At 42.7% G+C, this 18,775-nt stretch overlaps 1 protein-coding gene across 2 annotated transcripts; it reads left to right on the forward strand.

The window, feature by feature from the left end:
* The first annotated feature begins 1,319 nt into the window (after positions 1-1,319).
* On the forward strand, positions 1,320-9,417 carry DCSTAMP (dendrocyte expressed seven transmembrane protein). 2 transcript variants are annotated; one of them, XM_055284854.2, is made up of 3 exons: positions 1,320-2,360; positions 7,606-7,914; positions 8,852-9,417. In XM_055284854.2, exons 1-3 carry the CDS (start codon positions 1,332-1,334, stop codon positions 8,924-8,926), a joined length of 1,413 nt encoding a protein of 470 aa, XP_055140829.1. In that variant the 5' UTR covers positions 1,320-1,331; the 3' UTR covers positions 8,927-9,417. The 2 variants fall into 2 exon arrangements, with proteins under 2 accessions (XP_055140829.1, XP_055140830.1); XM_055284855.2 differs by lacking the exon at positions 7,606-7,914 and having other exon boundaries at positions 1,320-2,158.
* The last annotated feature ends 9,358 nt before the right edge of the window (positions 9,418-18,775 follow it).

The following is an 18,775-nucleotide window of genomic DNA, read 5'->3' on the forward strand; positions in this document are numbered from 1 at the left end:
CTCAGTGACAAAAAATAAATATTCTTCTTTTCTTTGTAAGATTCTCAGGAGGAAACTGTTCTCAAAGGGCAGGGGCATAAGAGGGAAGAAGCCATGGTTACAGAGCAGAGACACAATGGTCTCAGTCCAAGGCTGCAATTTAAGTTTGGATGCCCTTGGTGTGCTTTCTGGTCTGTAAAATTAGAGCACAAGAAAACAGATGACTATTAAAGAGTAAGCTTGCATAATGCAGTTTATTGACATTTCAGCCTATCAACCTAGGGTTCAACTATTAAGGCTTATGATATAGGACTGTTGCCTTTATCAATAAACAATGACTCTCTAGCAGACCAGTACAGAATTCAGTGGCTTAAAATAAACCAGCATTTATGATGGCTCACATGTCTGTGGTCAGCCAGTGAGCTGGCTGAGAATCAGCTGGTCTAGGATGGCCTCTCTCACATCTGGCAGTTGGACGGCTATTGGCTGAGCTGATGGAATTGCCTGGTCAGGTGCCTTTCATCATCCAGCAGTCCAGCCTGGTGTAACAGGCTCAGAAATGGCCACCTCAGAGTTGTCCATGTCCTACTGCTCAGAACCCATGAATATATTACCTTGCATGGTAAAAGGGACCCTGCAAATGTGATTAAGTCTCTTGAGATGGGAAGATTATCCCGGATTATCTGGGTGGGCCCATCGTATTCACAAGGGCTCTTATAAGAGGGAGGCAGGAGGATCGGAGTCTAGAGAGAAGATGTAAGGATAAAAGCAGAGGGAAGATGCAATGTTGCTGGCTTTAAGATGGTGGAAAAAGGGTCCATGAGCCAGGAAATGTAGGTGGTCTCTAAAACTGAAAGAGGGCAAGGAATCAAGTTCTCCCCCAGTGCCTCCAGAAGGACCCCAGCATTGCAGGTCCATTTTAGACTCTGACCTCCAGAACTGTGAGATAATAAATATGTGCTTCTTTAAAACACTCAGTGGTTATTTGTTACAGCAGCGATAGCAGCGAAATGCAGCTGAACTTAACACAGCAGGAGCAGGGTTCCGTGAGAGCACATGGAACGAGCCCCAGGCCCAGGATTGTCACTGTCATTTCTGCCACATTCGATTGGGCAAAGAAGTCACAAGGCCAGCCCAGAGGCAAAGGAGGGAGGAATAGACCTCATCTCTTGGTGGTGGAAGGTGGAAGAAGCTGTAAAGTCGTATTTCAAGGGAGAGGACAGAGGAAGAGTAAAGAATTACGGCCACTTTTTTTGTAGTCAGTCTACCACCATGGCCTTTATGAAGGTCAGTGGACATTCAAAAGCAATTTCTGACGTTGGTTTCTTTTTCATTTTCAGGACCCAGGGAGCATGGGTATCTGGACCTCAGGCACTGATATCTTCTTAAGCCTTTGGGAGATTTACGTGTCTCCAAGAAGCCCTGGATGGATGGACTTTATCCAGCATTTGGGAGTTTGCTGTTTGGTTGCTTTTATTTCAGTGGGCCTCCTGTCTGTGGCCTTCTGCTGGCTTCTGTCATCAATCATAGCGGCCGCCAGCTCCTGGATTGTCACGTGTGTTCTGCTGTGTTGCTCCAAGCATGCACGATGTTTTATTCTTCTCGTCTTTCTCTCTTGTGGCCTGCGTGAAGGCAGGAATGCTTTGATTGCAGCTGGCACAGGGATCGTCATCTTGGGACACATAGAAAATATTTTTCATAACTTTAAAGGTCTCCTAGATGGTATGACTTGCAACCTAAGGGCAAAGAGCTTTTCCATACATTTTCCACTTTTGAAAAAGTATATTGAGGCAATTCAGTGGATTTATGGCCTTGCCACTCCACTAAGTGTATTTGATGACCTTGTTTCTTGGAACCAGACCCTGGCAGTCTCTCTTTTCAGTCCCAGCCATGTCCTGGAGGCACAGCTAAATAACAGCAAAGGGGAAGTCCTGAGCGTCTTGTACCAGATGGCAACCACGACAGAGGTGTTGTCCTCCCTGGGTCAGAAGCTACTTGCCTTTGCAGGGCTTTCGCTCGTCCTACTTGGCACCGGCCTCTTCATGAAGCGATTTTTGGGCTCTCGTGGTTGGAAGTATGAAAACATCTATATCACCAGACAATTTGTTCAGTTTGATGAAAGGGAGAGACATCAACAGAGGCCCTGTGTGCTCCCGCTGAATAAGGAGGAAAGGAGGAAGTATGTCATCATCCCGACTTTCTGGCCGACTCCTAAAGAAAGGAAAAACCTGGGGCTTTTTTTCCTCCCCATACTTACCCATCTCTGCATCTGGATAATGTTTGCAGCTGTAGATTATCTGCTGTATCGGCTCATTTTCTCAGTGAGCAAACAGTTTCAAAGCTTGCCAGGGTTTGAGGTTCACTTGAAACTGCACGGAGAGGTAGGGCCCACAGGAACTTCTCATGGTGTATCCTGGCTACTTGCTGGTCTGTCTTGCAAAAGATCATGAATCTCCCGAGGCAGGGCAGTGGCTCATTCACCTTTGCATCCTTGGTGCCCAGCACAGTGCTTGGCACATAGAAGGAACCCAACAAATGTAGGTCAAATTGAATCGAAGTCCCGATGTTAGGGTGTGATTCTGCATTAGTTCCCTGTGGCTGCTGTGACAAATGGCCAATAATTGAATGGCTTAAAATAACAGAAGTTTATTCTCGGATAGTTCTGGGGGGAGAAGTATGAAGTGAGTGTCGTTGGGCAGAAATCCAGGTGCTGTTACCACTCTTTGCATCTTCCAGATTCTAGTGGCCGATGGCATCCCTTTGCCTGTGACCACATCACTCCCACCTCTGCTCTGTCATCGCATCACTTTCTTTTTGCATGTGGAAAATCTCTCTCTGCCTCTGTCTTAAAGAATGTATATAACTGTATTAGGACTTTCCAGTATAATCCAGGGTAATTTCTCTATCTCAAGATCTTTGATTTAATAATATTTGCAAAGATCCTTTTTCCAAATAAAGTAACATTAACAGGTTCCAGGCATTAAGACCTTGTATCTTCAGGGCATCATCCAGCCTCCTACAGTCAACAAACACTGAAATGTGGAAATAAGTATCTCTGAGGTTGAACATGAAGTGGATTCCCAAGCAGGACTATCTGGCGTGAATCTAAGAGACAGGGATTTAGGGCCTGGCTTCCTCTCATCCTCAAGCTTGGGCAAGTAGACTTCGAGCACCTTCTCTGAGTGAGAACTTTTCTGTGCATCTTGAGTCCTTATTAAATACAAGAGGGTTCCCAAGGCATCAGTGCAATGTTTAGAAGGATGATTGTTGAAAACGGCTCCTAAGTTACCCAGTAAAATGGCTGGTGCTAGTAGCTGATAGCACCCGCTTTTAAAAATGCTACACAGCTACACTTTGGTTTTTTGAGACAGATTGGATTACTAGTTCTCAATTTTAAATGTGTGTTAAGAATTTCCTGAGTTGGATATAGAGTTTCAGGCCTCGATTTACACAGATTTTGTTTTAACTGGGACAGCATTTTAAATGAGCATGTCTGTGATTTCAAGGTAGGTGGTCCATAGACCACATTTTGAGCAACTCTGGTCTAGGTCTTAGAAAGCAAGGACCCTCTAACCCAGAGGTCCTCAACCTTGGATACAGAGTTGCATCACTGCGGAGTTGAACTAACAAACCAACTCAATTCCTCTCTCCAGAATCACCAGAGATTCTGTTTTAATTGGACTGCGGTGAGAGATTTTTAAAACCTCCCAGAGTAATTCTAATGTGCAGCCAAGATTGAGAACCCCTGTTCTAAACCCCTCACTACAAGAACAAAGCCAGAAAGTTAACTCCTAATTGCCATCAGATGGATCTGTGAAAAATCTTCATTAGCCAGGATAGCATCTGTCTCTGAGCTGGTGCCTCCTGCATCTTGAGGGATGTGGCTTTCTCTCCTCTATTCTCCTTCTCTCTCCTCTTGGCAGGCATGGACAAACAGAGAAGATGGTGGGGATGGGGCATCCCATCGTTTATCTTTTCTTTTCCATTTTCTCTGTGGATATTTGTGCTTATGCTGACATTTCAGAGGATCTGGATATTGTCAGACACTTGTCTTGTTTTTTAAACCCAGAAATTGCCAGGCTGAATGACATAGGGTGTGTATGCACATGTGTGGGTGTGTATGCACATGTGTGGGTGTGTATGTGCATGTGTGTGATGCCTGCTGGGTTAAGTACACTAGCCCAGGCTGGCAAAAATAATGCAGGTGAACCCCAAAATTGGGGCTTAGCCTAGGAGGGTTCTTGGCTTTGCTTGGGAAAGAATTCAAGAGTGAGCTGACAGTGAAAGAAAGCAAGTTTATTAGAACAGAGTACAGCATAATGACTGCTCCATAGGCAGAGAGAGACTATCGCATAGGCAGAGTGGCCCAGAGTAGCACTCATGGATTGCTGATTTGTTATATTTATACCTAGTCTTAATTATATGCTAATTATGGAGTGGGTTATTCATGAGCTTTCTGGAAAAGGGGTGGGGAGTTCCCAAGCCATATAAGACAACTTCTGGGTTATTGCCATGGGATCATTTGTAAGCTGTCATGGTGCTGGTAGGAGTACCTTATGCAAATATATAATTAGCATATAATCAGCAGTGAGGACAACTCGAGGTTTTTTTTCATCACCCTCTTGGTCCTAGCTGATTTTGGCTGTTTCTTTGTTATATCCTGTTTCTATCCACAGGGTCATGACAGCAGCTCAGTAAACAAGTCCTGCTGATCTCCTGCCTCAAAAACACCAACAGCTGTTTCTTTTTTTAAAAAAATTATTATTTTTAACTTTTATTGTTATTTTTAATTGACACATAATCATTGTACTTGTTTATGGGGTATCCAGTAGCTGTTTCCACAGGTCTGATTTGCCCTACTATTCCTCAAGCTGCAATAGGCTGTGCCAGCTGCTGGGGAAATCACAGAGGAAAAACGGCCACAATGTTGCCTGCAAACCCTCCCATGAAGCCCCACTTGCCATTTCTCTCTTTCCCTCTCAGGGCCTTAAATCCTCCTGCTGCATCCACACTTTTCCTCCTCTTTCCTCTGGCTCAGCAGATCTAGTCCCATGGCTCCTGCCCTCCTAAGCCTGGGCTGCTTCTCAGAGTTGATTATTCTGAGCTCTCTGAGTCCTCTGAAGAATCCCGTTAATTACAAGGCACGCTGTTGCTCTAGATATCTGGAGCAGGGTGGATAATGGAAGTAGTGTTTTAGCTGAAAGCCAAACAAGAATTTCAGACATGCATGATCTTTGGGGGTGGCCAGGAAAAGGGCCTCGCTCCTTCTCCTGTGTTCTCCTTTCTTGTCTTCCCCCAATTCTTCCTCTCTCTCCTACGTTTTTCTTCTCTTTCATTTACTTCTCTCTCAGCAAGTACCCATGGCCATGTTGCGAATTCTCACCATGTTAGATAGAGGGGGAAAAAAAAGCAAGCTCTGCCTTCCAAAAAAAACCCAGCTTTCCAACAACAATGTCCTGACACCTTCATCTTTGGGGACTGCTGGCTCCTGGGGGTGCGAAGATGTCTAGGTTGTGAGGGCCTCCTTGAGGGGCTTATGTCCCGGGAGGGAGGTCACCATGTACACACGTGAAACAGCAGGGTAGTGGGCACTGGAACAGATGTGAGTACGAGACTGCTGTGGGAGCGTTTCTCAAACTCCCTCCTGCTGTGTCTGGGAGACTGTGCTGCCAGCAGCTAGCTTCTGCATGACTGGCGATGCCCTGCCCTTATGCCAGGGTGCCCTTGGGGGCTCCTGGTCTTCACCATTGCCTCACATTTGCCAAGGAGAAGTCACGCAGGAAGAGAAACACTGGCTCAAGGTGTTGCCAATATTTCTCCCTCACTTTTGTACGATTTTATATGTGTGTTTTGAATAAAGAAGACGGGAAATGACCGAAGTAGAGCCAGTTCTGTGGGTGGGCAGTGGAAATAAAAATAGCCAGAGTTTCTACTTATTGGGTACCTACTATGTTCACTGCATTTGGCTGCATTAACTTTTCAGGACTGGCTGACACCAGAGCCTGCCCTCCATTCATTTCTTAATGATGCCAGGCCAACAAATTGTTTACTTAAGAGAGGAATATATATATTAAAACATTGGGGTGCCATTTAGTATATTGCTTGGCATTTTGAAAGAATTAATTTGTCTTCCACATTACCCTCAACCAACCCCATACAAAAGTGTTGACTCAACCGTTCTGAAGCCCTGATTCCCAACTGCAAAATCCCCAGTTAAATTTCTAGACAAAATAACTTCGTCCCAGACCGAACACCCGCTGCTTTCTTATTGCAGGATTTCTCATCACTGACTCAATCGATGTGTTTGTTTCTTCAGTGGTATTAAAAAGAGTGCATGTCTTTGCTCTGGGGACTGAAATCTCTTTATTTAATTGTAGGCAGACTATCTTTCTAATAAGAGAAAAGGAGAGGCAACGCAAATGTTTTTCATTGCTTCGGCACAGTGCTGGGGAAATTATAGATTTGACTTGACATTTGTGTAGGGATCCCGGGTTTGGGGTTTCCAAAGTCTTCACAGGCACTGGGATAGATCCAAGGTGCCCAGTGTCCTCTGGGTGTGGTTAGGTTTGTGGCACTAGAGTGATAATAACTTACTAAGCACCCCAGTCTGTAAGGCTAATGCTCCTTCCCCACGGTGTTTAATTTACACTGGGAGTAGTTTATTCATGGGCAGGATCTGGTCCATTAACTCCTGTTTTGCCAAATTAGAAAACAAATCCACTGAGAGATTAAATGACTTTCCCAGGTCAGAGAAAGAAAGAGCTGGATCAGCACACACTTCTCTTGTGAGTGGCTTGGCTGGGTGGCTCCATGTCATCTCGTGCCCTCTGTGTCAGTCTGCCGAGGGCAACTGGCTTATTCTCTTGCCTTCAAAAAGGAAGGAATGTACCTCTCATGAGCATCCAATAGGGATGAGAAATTTTCCTATTTTTAGGACCTGCCCAAACATGATTTTAGAGTTTCCTTCAATAACGTGGGCTCGAGAGCCAACATATCAACCTAGAAAGGAATACAGTACGCTATATCCCCCCTAAGCTCCAGAACAGATGTAGAACATAATTTAATGCCTCAACATCTTTGTGACCTTGTGGTCTGCTTAAGGGATATTGGGAGGATATGATAGGGTCCTAAGGGGCTATGTTCTAAAGCAATCTTCTTCCTGAGTTTAGCTGACTCCATGCTCTTTCTTTTGCCCCATATGTCCTAACATGTAGAAACAAGTATTCCATGAAAATGAGTCATGTGATCAAATTTGTTAGGAAAACTGCTGGCTAAAGTTAAAAGATTCCTCTGCCTACTTCTCAGAGCCTTCAAAAGTCTAATGGGCATTGTGATTTTCAAAAGAAGGGATAGAGTAAAAAAGTGTATTTAATACACTTCTCTCAAGGGAATCTTTACTGTATTTCTACAAACCCACTTCAGAAAACACTGCAATAGTTACAAATAAGACGCATCTCTTCTCCTTTGCTCCAATCATAACACACAAAGGAAGATGTGATAGTTCCTTTGGCCAAAGCTCCCTGTATATTTGAAGATAGTGCCATGTGCTGCAGGGAAGTACTGAGAAAGACAAGGACTGAGTACAAAAATGGCATGCATCATGATTATTTTATTCTTTCATTTTAGAAACAAGGAACTCAAGATATTATCCGTGATTCTTCCTTTAATATATCTGTGTTTGAACCCAACTGTATCCCGAAACCAAAACTCCTTCTATCTGAGACCTGGGTTCCTCTCAGTGTTATTCTTGTGATATTAGTGATGCTGGGACTGTTGTCCTCTATCCTTATGCAACTTAAAATCCTGGTGTCAGCATCCTTCTACCCCAGCGTGGAGAGGAAGCGCATCCAATACCTGCATGCAAAGCTGCTTAAAAAAAGATCAAAGCAGCCACTGGGAGAAGTCAAAAGACGGCTGAGTCTCTATCTTACAAAGGTAAGGCCAAGATGGTGGTGTAACCTCCAATTGAGGAAGTGTTGAGTTTGAGAGGGAAATGGGAAAGGGGACTTCAAAGCACTTAATGCTTCAACTTCACATCAGGGCTTGTATCCCAGCAGTAGATAGGACATTGGGGAAAAATGAACAAATGTACGTGGCTAGGGCTCTTAACTCTGTGATTTGAATGCTGATCCAAAGGATACTACAAGATATTCTTAAAATATTGGTTTCAAGAAAGTATGTTCAGTCATTGTAGAGAGGCGACTGGAGAGGTCCTTAGTGTTGACTAGTAAAGGACAAAGCACAGTAAGATATGCTTTCCTAGGCAAAGAAAAAACAGACAGGGAAATGTCTACTATAGCTTTGTAAATGCCAAAGAATTTGTTCATTTTCCAGTGTGTGTTTATGTGTCTATATATATAGAGAGAGGATATACAAAAATATAATTATATACAAATATATAAATAAAAACATGACTCATACATAAAATGGACATATATCAAAAATTTTATGTAATTTAATACATATTTATTAATAAGGGAATGGTAAGAAAAATTAGAACCAAAGAATAATTCAAAGAACACACATATAGGCCATCAGGAATACCAAACGAATTTGCTTAATAGATGCAAAACTGTCTTTTTCTTTAAGGGTGGATGGGAGGGGTCAGTTGTACGCTACTGGATGGAGATCACATGGATGTCATGGACAAGAATCACTCACATTGTTTCTATCAGCCATCTGCAACTTACAGTATTGGGAAATAGCCCATAGACAATGGAAGACCAACATAACCCACAAAAATAAGCTTGTCTATTTCAGTCTTTTGCTGTTTTTCCCAACATCTTTAACCCCACAATGAAAAATTGATGTCAGAGGCATTTAAAATGACTCCAGCTCTAATGGCCATTTATCCACTTTTCTGTCTCTTCAGATTCATTTCTGGCTTCCAGTCCTGAAAATGATTAGGAAGAAGCAAATGGACATGGCAAGTGCAGACAAGCCATGAGAGACCCCGGGTACTCCTCAGCCACATCGCGCCAGCAATTCTCCTCAGGTCTATGATGGCAGTCACTATTCATGCTGGATAATAGAGAACTATGTGACGCAGTCCTCTCAGGAGTCTGAGTTTACAGAGCCAACTTGCAGCACCTGGTTATGCCTCCTTTCATCTCAAAGCCAAAGAGCTGCCAGGTAAATGGTTATGTGGTCTATCTTCCAAACAAACCACATGATCTTGCCTGTGTCACAATGTAATAGGACTCTAGCTGGGTCCCCTGGTGATGAGTTCCAGCATAGAATAATGTTCAAAGAAAAGAAAACGAAAACAGTTGAAATCTCTACCACAGCCTCACAAGCAAATGCCAAGGGGAACATACATGCAAAAAGCCAGCAAACTATCTTCAAACTCTTCCGTCCTTAATGTCTTCCATGGCTATTGCCCCAACAATGGTCTCTTTTCTCCCTGCCCCCTTATTAAAGAACTCTTTCTGAAACCCAGTCCTAGCAGTTCCTAGTTTCTTCTTACCACCGCCTGCACTTCTGCCCTCTATCTGCCTCTATCTATTTTGTTTTCTCCTCTTTCAGCAAATCCCCTGGCTGGTATTTATGACAGGGTGGCCTATGGACCATGTGCATTAAAATTATATACAATTCTTGTTAAAATGTATATTTGGGCCCCTTTTCATCTTTAACTATACTCTAAATCACTTTTATTTTTATTATTTTTTATTTTTTTGGAGATGGAGTCTCACTCTGTTGCCCAGGCTGGAGTGCAATGGTGTGATCTCGGCTCACTGCAATCTTCGCCTCTCAGATTCAAGCAATTCTCCTGCCTCAGCCTCCCAAGTAGCTGAGATTACAGGCGCCTGCCACCATGCCCAGCTTTTATATATATATATATGTGTGTGTGTGTGTGTGTGTGTTTGTATTTGTAGTAGAGATGGGGTTTCACCATGTTGGCCAGGCTAGTCTTAAACTCCTGATCTCAGGTGATCCACCTGCCTTGGCCTCCCAAAATGCTGGGATTACAGGCGTGAGCCACCACACCCAGCCCCCATATCACTTTTAACGAGTCACAGGACACACTGTCTTTATCTGTTAGGCACGTTTGCCCTCAGTCTGAAGTGCTTTTCCCTGTTGGAAGGACAGACTGGAAAGCAGTGCTGTCACCAAAGGCAATTTTGATCTTGAAAACAGGATTTAGACTCACTCATTAGGGTCCATCTCACTTGGATGGGAAATGCTTATTTAATTGCAGCTTATTCACATTGATTTAAATGAATGTTAAGTTAAATTTCTTGAGAAATCCACTGTGAAATGTGCTCTGTTAATCTTATAGAGGCAGAAAGGTACTGCCCAAAGCAATTTCATAGAGCACCCTTTTTTCACCTCTAATTGTAATGGCCTATAAAAGTATATTGCATTATTGCCTAAATCACCATTTCTCACCTCACAAATCTCAATCTGGTGCCATATTTTGTTAGGAGCTGTCAAGTGTCTTTCTGATGTGCATATTAACTCTGTTGTCAGTTGAGTTTCTCTTTGACAGTAAGACATGGTAATTCTAAACACCTTCATGAGAACAGGTCTCTTTTATTGTTCTACTTGGGATAAAAAATGTTATTTTTCCTCTTCTCAGATTCTGTATCTACTACTTTGTCTGTTCGGACCTAATCAATCATAATCATAATATGGGATATGTTGAAGTCCTCACATGTAACATATTTTTGTCTTAATTTACTTAAGAGAAAGAAGTACACATAACTCACCCTAAGAAAGTAAGAACTAGCTTTCTCAGCCAAACTCTATAACAGTGATTCCCAAAAAGTAGTAAAGACTACTGAAGTCAATTGTTGAGATTATAGTATGGAAGAGAGGAACTGGCTGAAAAAATGAGTGTGGGTTGAATATAGCTAAAGAATCTCTGAAATCTCTGCCATCTCTTTAATTTGTGTTTTTAAAATGTGTTTTTTTAAATATGTCTATATTTAAAAGCCTGTATTATATTAGGCTAATATAACCCCCACACCGAGGGGAGGAAAATCTTTTTTTTTTTTTGAGACGGAGTCTCGCTCTGTCACCCAGGCTGGAGTGCAGTGGTGCGATCTCGGCTCACTGCAAGCTCCGCCTCCCGAGTTCACGCTATTCTCCTGCCTCAGCCTCTCGGAGTAGCTGGGACTACAGGAGCCCGCCATCACGCCCGGCTAATTTTTTGTATTTTTTTAGTAGAGACGGGGTTTCACCGTGGTCTCGATCTCCTGACCTCGTGATCCGCCCGCCTCGGCCTCCCAAAGTGCTGGGATTACAAGCATGAGCCACCGCGCCTGGCGAAAATTTTAAATTAACAGATGGCTGAGGCTTTTCGAAGTTTTCCCAGTTCAAAACCCCTTTTGGTTTCAATCCATCGTGATTGCAGTGACATTGTTAAAAGCAGGAAAGAAAAGGAGGTGAGTAACTGGGTAGTGGGGAAAATTTATGACCGTTTATGATCTCAATTCTGAGTGTCCATGAACTTTGCTTTTGTACTTAGGGAGCCGAAGAAATCAGAATTGAATTTGTCATTGGAGCACTCTGTCAAATGCAAATAGAAAGCAAAAAAGGCAATGACAGAGATAAAAGCATAACAAGCCACAGTCACTGCAATTAAGGCAGAAGGTGTTTGCACCACTTTACTGGATGCTGAGGAAGTACACTGTGGTGAGGGAAGTGCCCCTACCCCTGCACTCAGCCTCATTTGACAAAGACAGAGAAGAGCATGCACATGGACCAAAGCGTGGGGCTCAGGTGGTGGACAGGTTTGGAGGACTTAGAGGAGGACCAGGAAAGACTGAGACAAAGATGCAGGCCTTGCCTGCTCACTCGTTCTCTAGGGTAATGGTTCCCAAAGCTGGCTGATCATCAGAATCATCTCCAGAGGTTAAACAAATAAAATAAAATTACAGACGCTCAAACCTAAACTCAGATATACTGACTTAGGTAGGTGGAGGGAAGGTCCTGGAAATCTGCACCCTAAGGAACTTCATGGGTGATGCAGATGATTAGGTCTGTTTGTTAACCACTGGTTTAGAGAATTGTGGCAAGCCTTGGAGAGGGGGGATTGCTGATTGAATATAAACACATTACATGTTATCTGTGTAATTATCTGTGTGAACATACATACAGGACTTTGATTGTACCTGTTGCTGAGCCATTAAGTTTCTCCAATAATGCAAAATGCAAATTTCTTGTCAAGAAATGTATTGTTCTCATCATCTGCAGTCCAACTCAGTTACTTGTATAAACAAGCACCCAAACAAAAACATAACCCATGGCAACACCATGAATTATATAATGTTAATCTATAGTTACTTGCTTTTTAAATATTATTTGGTACCAAATATTATTTTTTAATTAAACTAATTCAATTTGGAGGATAGTATAGCACTTTTCTAAGAAAATGAAAGGTAACCTTGACTACAACAACCACATGATATAATTGAAAGAATTATAGAATCTTCAAATGGAGAAGTCTGGATTCAAATCCTCATTCTGCTAATTGTTAGTGACATAAACTTAGCAGCTTAACTCTTAGCTCTCTGAGCCTGTTTTCTGATTTACAGAATGGGGCTGAAAATATCAGTCTCCCAGCAATGTTAGTTCTTTTCTTCCTCTTTCTTCTTTCCCAAAATTCTCTACCCAACCCCACTTTCTTCAACTTTTGACAATAGGGTCTGATACAAAAAGAGTAAAAACAAAAAAAAAAAAGAATTTCAGTCAAGCTTGATATACAACAAGGGTTGGCGAACTTTTTCTGTGAAGGGCCAGACGTTAGAGCGACTCTGATGCAACTACTCAATTCTGCCATTGTAGTGAGAAAGCAACCATAGACAATAAGCAGAAAAATGAACACGGCTGTGTTCCAGTAAAACTTTATTTGCACAAACAAGTGGCAAGCTGGACATGGCCTGTGGCTGTTTGCCAACACCTGATAATACAGAAAGGCTTTTTAGAAATACATGAGTCGGTGCAGGACATGAGTTGGTGCAGGACATGCTGTAATGGGGACTGAAAGTCAGAAAAAACAAGGTTTGAAATCCCTCTTTGCCACCAACTAGCTGGATGACTTTGCAAGTCATGTCACCTCTCCGAGCTCAATTTTCTCATCTATAAAGATCAAGGGGTTTAGCTAAAGAATCTCTGAAATCTCTGCCATCTCTTTAAGCCTAAGATTCTTTGGGATACAGCAGTGTCCTGGAGAGAATCACCAATGGACTGTAACCCAAGTTTCAGCATTTGATGTGTTTGTTCTTTCACGGTTGATCAATGAATCATAAAGAACAACAGAAGCGCTCCACTCCTAAGTATGATTTATTTGATGAAAAAGGGAAAAGATAACATTTGGTCAAAATAAATGTTATTTTCTCCACAGACACAAAGAAGCAATCAGTATGGTTATTCAATTCTAAATGTCATGTGTAATTTCATATGGCTTAAAGTCAGATTGCCATGTCAGTGGCTGAAGACCTGAAAATTGAAAGTCTTGCTTTTTTCTAAGTGAGCAGTACTGTCACTCTAAATGTGATATATTAATTAGGGAGTAAAAGAAATCAATCAAAATTGTTTTTCCAAAGGAAACCATTGTGGAAGTATGTTTGTACTGAAACAGTAAGTGTGCTATGTCTTGCAAGAGGAAATGTTAATATGTACTAGAAAATACATAATAAGTTGTTTAAAAACACGTGATGAAAGAAAGGATACTGAATTAAAAACTGGAGGAACTGGTCTCTAATTCTGGTACTGCTACCAAGTAGCTTAGCCAAAGCACTTCTCTCTCTTGACTCAATTCAGTTATTCATAGAAAATATCATAATAGTTATTAGTTAGCAAGCCCTTACTAGGTGCCAGACACTGTTTTTAGTGAATTATTTCATTTAATCCTCACCCAAACCCCATGAGAGAAGATCTGCTGCTATTGCTGTTTTGTAGATGAGAAAACTGAGGCACAAAGAGGCTAAGTTGTCCACAAGTTATCTATAAAGCATTGAGAAACCTCTGTTGTCATTCCTGATTCCCTTCTTCAATAAAAAGCCTATTGCTGCGCAGGGATATCTATACAACTAGAAAATTGTTTTCCTGAAAAATCAGCATAATTCTAAATAGTCCTCACTGTTCTTTAGAGTGCAAAAAATCACGGGATCATTAATTCAGCTTACAAAATGAATGATTTCTCTGTCTGCATTCTTCAACCATGAAATCCTAGACAACTTCCAGAAAGCTGTGGCCCAGAACACCCCAATCCCACTCAGAACACTATTTATAAGAATGCCCCGTATGCAGTAGTCTTTACAGTTTTTCTTTTTCTCAAATGTTCTCTAGCCTATGTAGATGACATTTATGCAATTCAGAGAAAGATGCCTCAACAGGATTAGTCAGCAGCAAAGTCCTCTGACGCAGCTTCTGTGATCTAGTTAAAAATAGGAAAGAGGATGTTTTGCATAAGTCATCACCATTGTGTGGTATTGGAGAATTGACCACTTTTTTGGTTCCCACATCCTGCTAATTTATCTAAAAATAGATGAAAACCCTGTCCCTGAATTCCTAGACAAGACCATTTGCGTCTGTGACCTCGGGGCTCAGGTTCTTCTTGTTCTGGGCTCCTTTGGTCACTTCACTTCACCCCCTGCCATTTACAATCCCAACTGTCAGTCTTGGGCTCAGAGCCTCTGCTTTCCTTTTGCCCGCCCAGGGATTGCAAACTAGGGACTAGAGAGGTCAGGTAGATAACATGAAGCCAACAAGGTGGATGAGGGTAAACTAGATGACGTCCCTTTTTGAAAGGAGGGCGTCTCTTACTAAATCTCTGATAGATCAACTGGCTTTTCCCAGAGCAGGCAAAAATCCAGATTGGTACAGAAACTTGCCTAATCTTGAAATGTTACAAATAAATTAGAATATTAATTTAAAAAACAGAGTGGAGATAAAACCATAAGCTTTCAGTTTTGGACCTCTGCCCCATACCCTCTCCTATGAGGAAGTCGTGTGTTACCAGCTATAAGATGAAATTCTACAAAATTTAGATAAACCCTCCCACTTTTTCCAGTTCTTGATTTCTAATTTAGAAAGAGTATGGGATGATGATGAGTCCTGGGTTCTGAGTTTGGCTCTGCCCTTTGCTAACTATGGAACTTTGAATGAGTTAGCTTCACCTTTCTGGGACACAGTTTCCTCATCTTTAAAATGGGCAATTAGAGGCAATGATCTTGAGAGCTCTATCAAGCTCTATTAGCCAGTGAGTCTGATAGAGCTTCATCCTCATCTCCCCTTCCTTGCCCTTCCTGATCTCAAATTCCACACCACAGTGAGTGACCTGAATATTTTCCTGATTTTCTCAGCTTAGAAGTTAGCTTTATTTGTAACTCTCTTGCTAACACCCAACCAGTTCTGTTGCTGCAGCATCCCTTAACCCTCCTCCCCACCCCACAATGTTGGTTGTCACCATCATTTCCTTATCAAATCACCACATTTGCTTACATCTGTACTCCAGCTTCTCCATCGCCCCTCAGCTTTGGCCCAGAAACGAAACAAAAACTAATTTAAAAGCACTTGGTTCAAAGCTTTTCCCTGGAAGAGAATTTGCATGGAACATTTACAATCCCCATTGCTTATCACAGCTAATCCCCAAATTGCCTGCTGCCCGTGTAGGTTAATGGTCATCTTTAAGTCACAAGCTGGGCCTGAGGGGAGGTGCTCTCAACTGGTCCCTCATTAGGAAATGAAACATTCATACCCCACGCGGAGCTATAAGTATTTAGACACTATCTCAAATGTAAGTCTCTAACGCATTATGGACAACAATGTTACCAAATGCCAGGAAAAGAAAAACTCTCTAGTACATTTTTTTCCTCATAAAAGTAGAGAAAGTTTCTGTCTCTTACAAGTAGAGAAAGTGTTATCGCCCAAAAAACAAATTCCTATTTATCTTTGGCAGGGCTGAACCTTGAAGGCAGGAAGATTCCGAATTCAAACCTCTCCCCTTTATGTAGTTTTTCAGCTGGTGAATGTATTCGAGCCGAATTCAAGGTGTCAGCAGTATCATGCTCCCTCCAAAATCTCTAGTGAAGAATCTTCCCTTGTTTTTTCTGCCTTCTGTGGTTGCTCGCACTCCCCAGCATTCCCTGGTTTACGGCAGCATAAACCAATTTCTGCTTCTGTCTTCACATGACTGTCTTCTTTCCGTGTCCAGTGTTCTCTCTTCTTATAAGAAGTTATTGGATTACAGTCCACGGTCATCCAGTACGACCTCATTTTAATTTTATTACATCTGCAAAAAACTCTATTTCCAGATAAGATTATATTTATAGGTACTGGTGTGTCCGGAATTGATGGGTTCTTGGTTTCGCTGACTTCAAGAATAAGGCCGCGGACCCTTGCAGTGAGTGTTACAGTTCTTAAAGATGGTGTGTGCGGAGTTTTTTCCTTCAGATGTTCAGATGTGTCCGGAGTTTCTTCCTTCTGGTGGGTTCATAGTCTGGCTGACTTCAGGAGTGAAACTGCAGACCTTTGCGGTGAATGTAACAGCTCTTAAAGGCCGTGCGTCTGAAGTTGTGCGTTCCTTCCGGTGGGTTGGTGGTCTCCCTGGCTTCAACAGTGAAGCTGCAGACCTTCACGGTGAGTGTCACAGCTCATAAAGACAGCGCGGACCCAAAGAACGAGCAGCAGCAACATTTATTGCAAAGAGCCAAAGAACAAACCTCCCACAACATGGAAGGGGACCCATGAGAGTTGCCGTGGCTGGCTCTGGTGGCCTGCTTTTATTCCCTTATTTGGCCCCACCCACATCCTACTGATTGGTCCATTTTACAGAGAGCTGATTGGTCCATTTTACAGAGAGCTGATTGGTCTGTTTTACAGAGAGCTGATTGTTCTGTTTTGACAGAGTGCTGATTGGTGCATTTACAAACCTCTAACTAGACACAGAGTGCTGATTGGTGCATTTACAATTCTTTAGCTAGATGGAAAAGTTCTCCAAGTCCCCACCAGACCCAGAAGCCTAGCAGCTTTACCTCTCAATGGCACTCCTGGCGGGACTTTGTGGCACCAAACCCGGGCACTCCAGCAGCCCAGAGGGAGCTCATCCCCTGATCAAGCACAGCAGGGCCTGCAGAGTTCATGCCCACCTGGAACCCACGCTGGCTGACAGCGCCCAGATATGTTCAGGATCTAGACAGAAGACCTCAGCAATACATTGAACTGAGCCACCAGAGGCCGTATAGAGAGAGATACCAAATGTGAGAATCAATACGGTGTTTTATGGGAAGGCAGAGAATGATGGTTAAGGACCTTAAGTGAGGAATAGGATCAGCTGCTGCACCGAGGGAATCTCTATGCACACCAGCTGTGAGTAGTGTATGTGTGGCAGACAGTTCTGCTAGAAGAGGTGAAAATTCACCTCGAGAAGAAAAGGTAAGGTGATCCTCAACCAGTATTAGTGGGCCCCACCAGAGTATTTCTTAAAAGTCTTACAAGTTTTAGCCTGGGGGTGGTGGCTCACACCTGCAATCCCAACACTTACAGAGGCCAAGACGAGAGGATTGCTTGAGTTCAGGAGTTCAAGACCAACCTGGGTGACATAGTGAAACCTCATCTTTACAAAAACTAAAACAAGACATGACAAAATTTGCCAGGTGTGGTGGCATGCGCCTGTAGTCCTAGCTACTCAGGAAGCTCAGATGGGAGGATTACTTGAGCCCAGCAGGTGAGGCTGCAGTGAACTGATATTGTGCCACTGCACCCTAGGGTGGGAGACAGAGCAAGACCCTGTCTCAAAAAACAAAAACAAAACAAAACAAAGTCTTACAAGTTTACAGCTGAAGAAGAGACCATGGTAAAAAAAAAAAAAAAAAAAATACACTGTATGAATAGAGAATGGCTCAGCAAGATCCATCCTCACTCATTGAAGGGGTGCAAACCATGTTAGGGCCTTGGAAAACACAAATAGACCAGTCTAATAAAAATGGCAAGGTAAAACAAAATTAAGTGTTCACAGTGACTCTTTTTCCTGTATTTGCTTGCGATGATGTTCAGGTCTTCTTCAGTCGTGACAGTGAGACTACCAGCAGCCTGATGATGGCAGTGACCAGGAGCGGACAGATTCTACTGAGGTGGGTGAAAGTTTGAGAGCCAGACATTATTTTTGGAACCAAATGCTTCTCCTGAGACTCTTTTCAGGGCTGGCTTTCGATATGTGAGAAGAAAACAGTTTTAAAAAGAGTCAATGAAAATGGCTGACAAGAATTGTTTCTTGGCAAGGAAGTTGTGAAGAAATTTTATATTTCTAGTTTAAAATGCGTTTAAATGCATTTTCAAAGTTAATTTCTGAGAAGACAATGTTCCCTTAATTTAAGAGATTCTGTATCAAGACTAGATGTAAATACGGCTGGGGATTGCCATGGTTAGAAATTTGAATAAAGTACAGCAGTGCCTGGGAACTAGAGGCCAATTGAGAACAGCATAATGTAGAAGTGAGTTGCCAGGGAAACAAGCCTCCAAGTGAGACACGACCATCCTGCGGGCGGACACCATATAGAGAGATGGGAGGGGGACCAGGAACATGCTAGACGGCCAGGAGTCCTCAGGAGGGACAATAAGACAGCCTGCCCATTAGCTGTCTGCCACCAGAAAGAAAGCCAACGGCTTCCAAAGCCACCAAAAAGGGGAATACAATTCAGGGCTTCTTGGGCATTTTCAATCTGACCATATTCATTTGTTCATTCATATGTTGGTTTACTCCAGAGAACACTGACCGAATGCCTTCTGTGAGCCAGGCACAGGTTTAGGGCTAGGGACTAAGGAGGCACAGTAGCTCATTGTCTCTGGT

Source organism: Symphalangus syndactylus, chromosome 7 (assembly GCF_028878055.3).
Source record: "Symphalangus syndactylus isolate Jambi chromosome 7, NHGRI_mSymSyn1-v2.1_pri, whole genome shotgun sequence".
NCBI lineage: Eukaryota > Metazoa > Chordata > Mammalia > Primates > Hylobatidae > Symphalangus > Symphalangus syndactylus.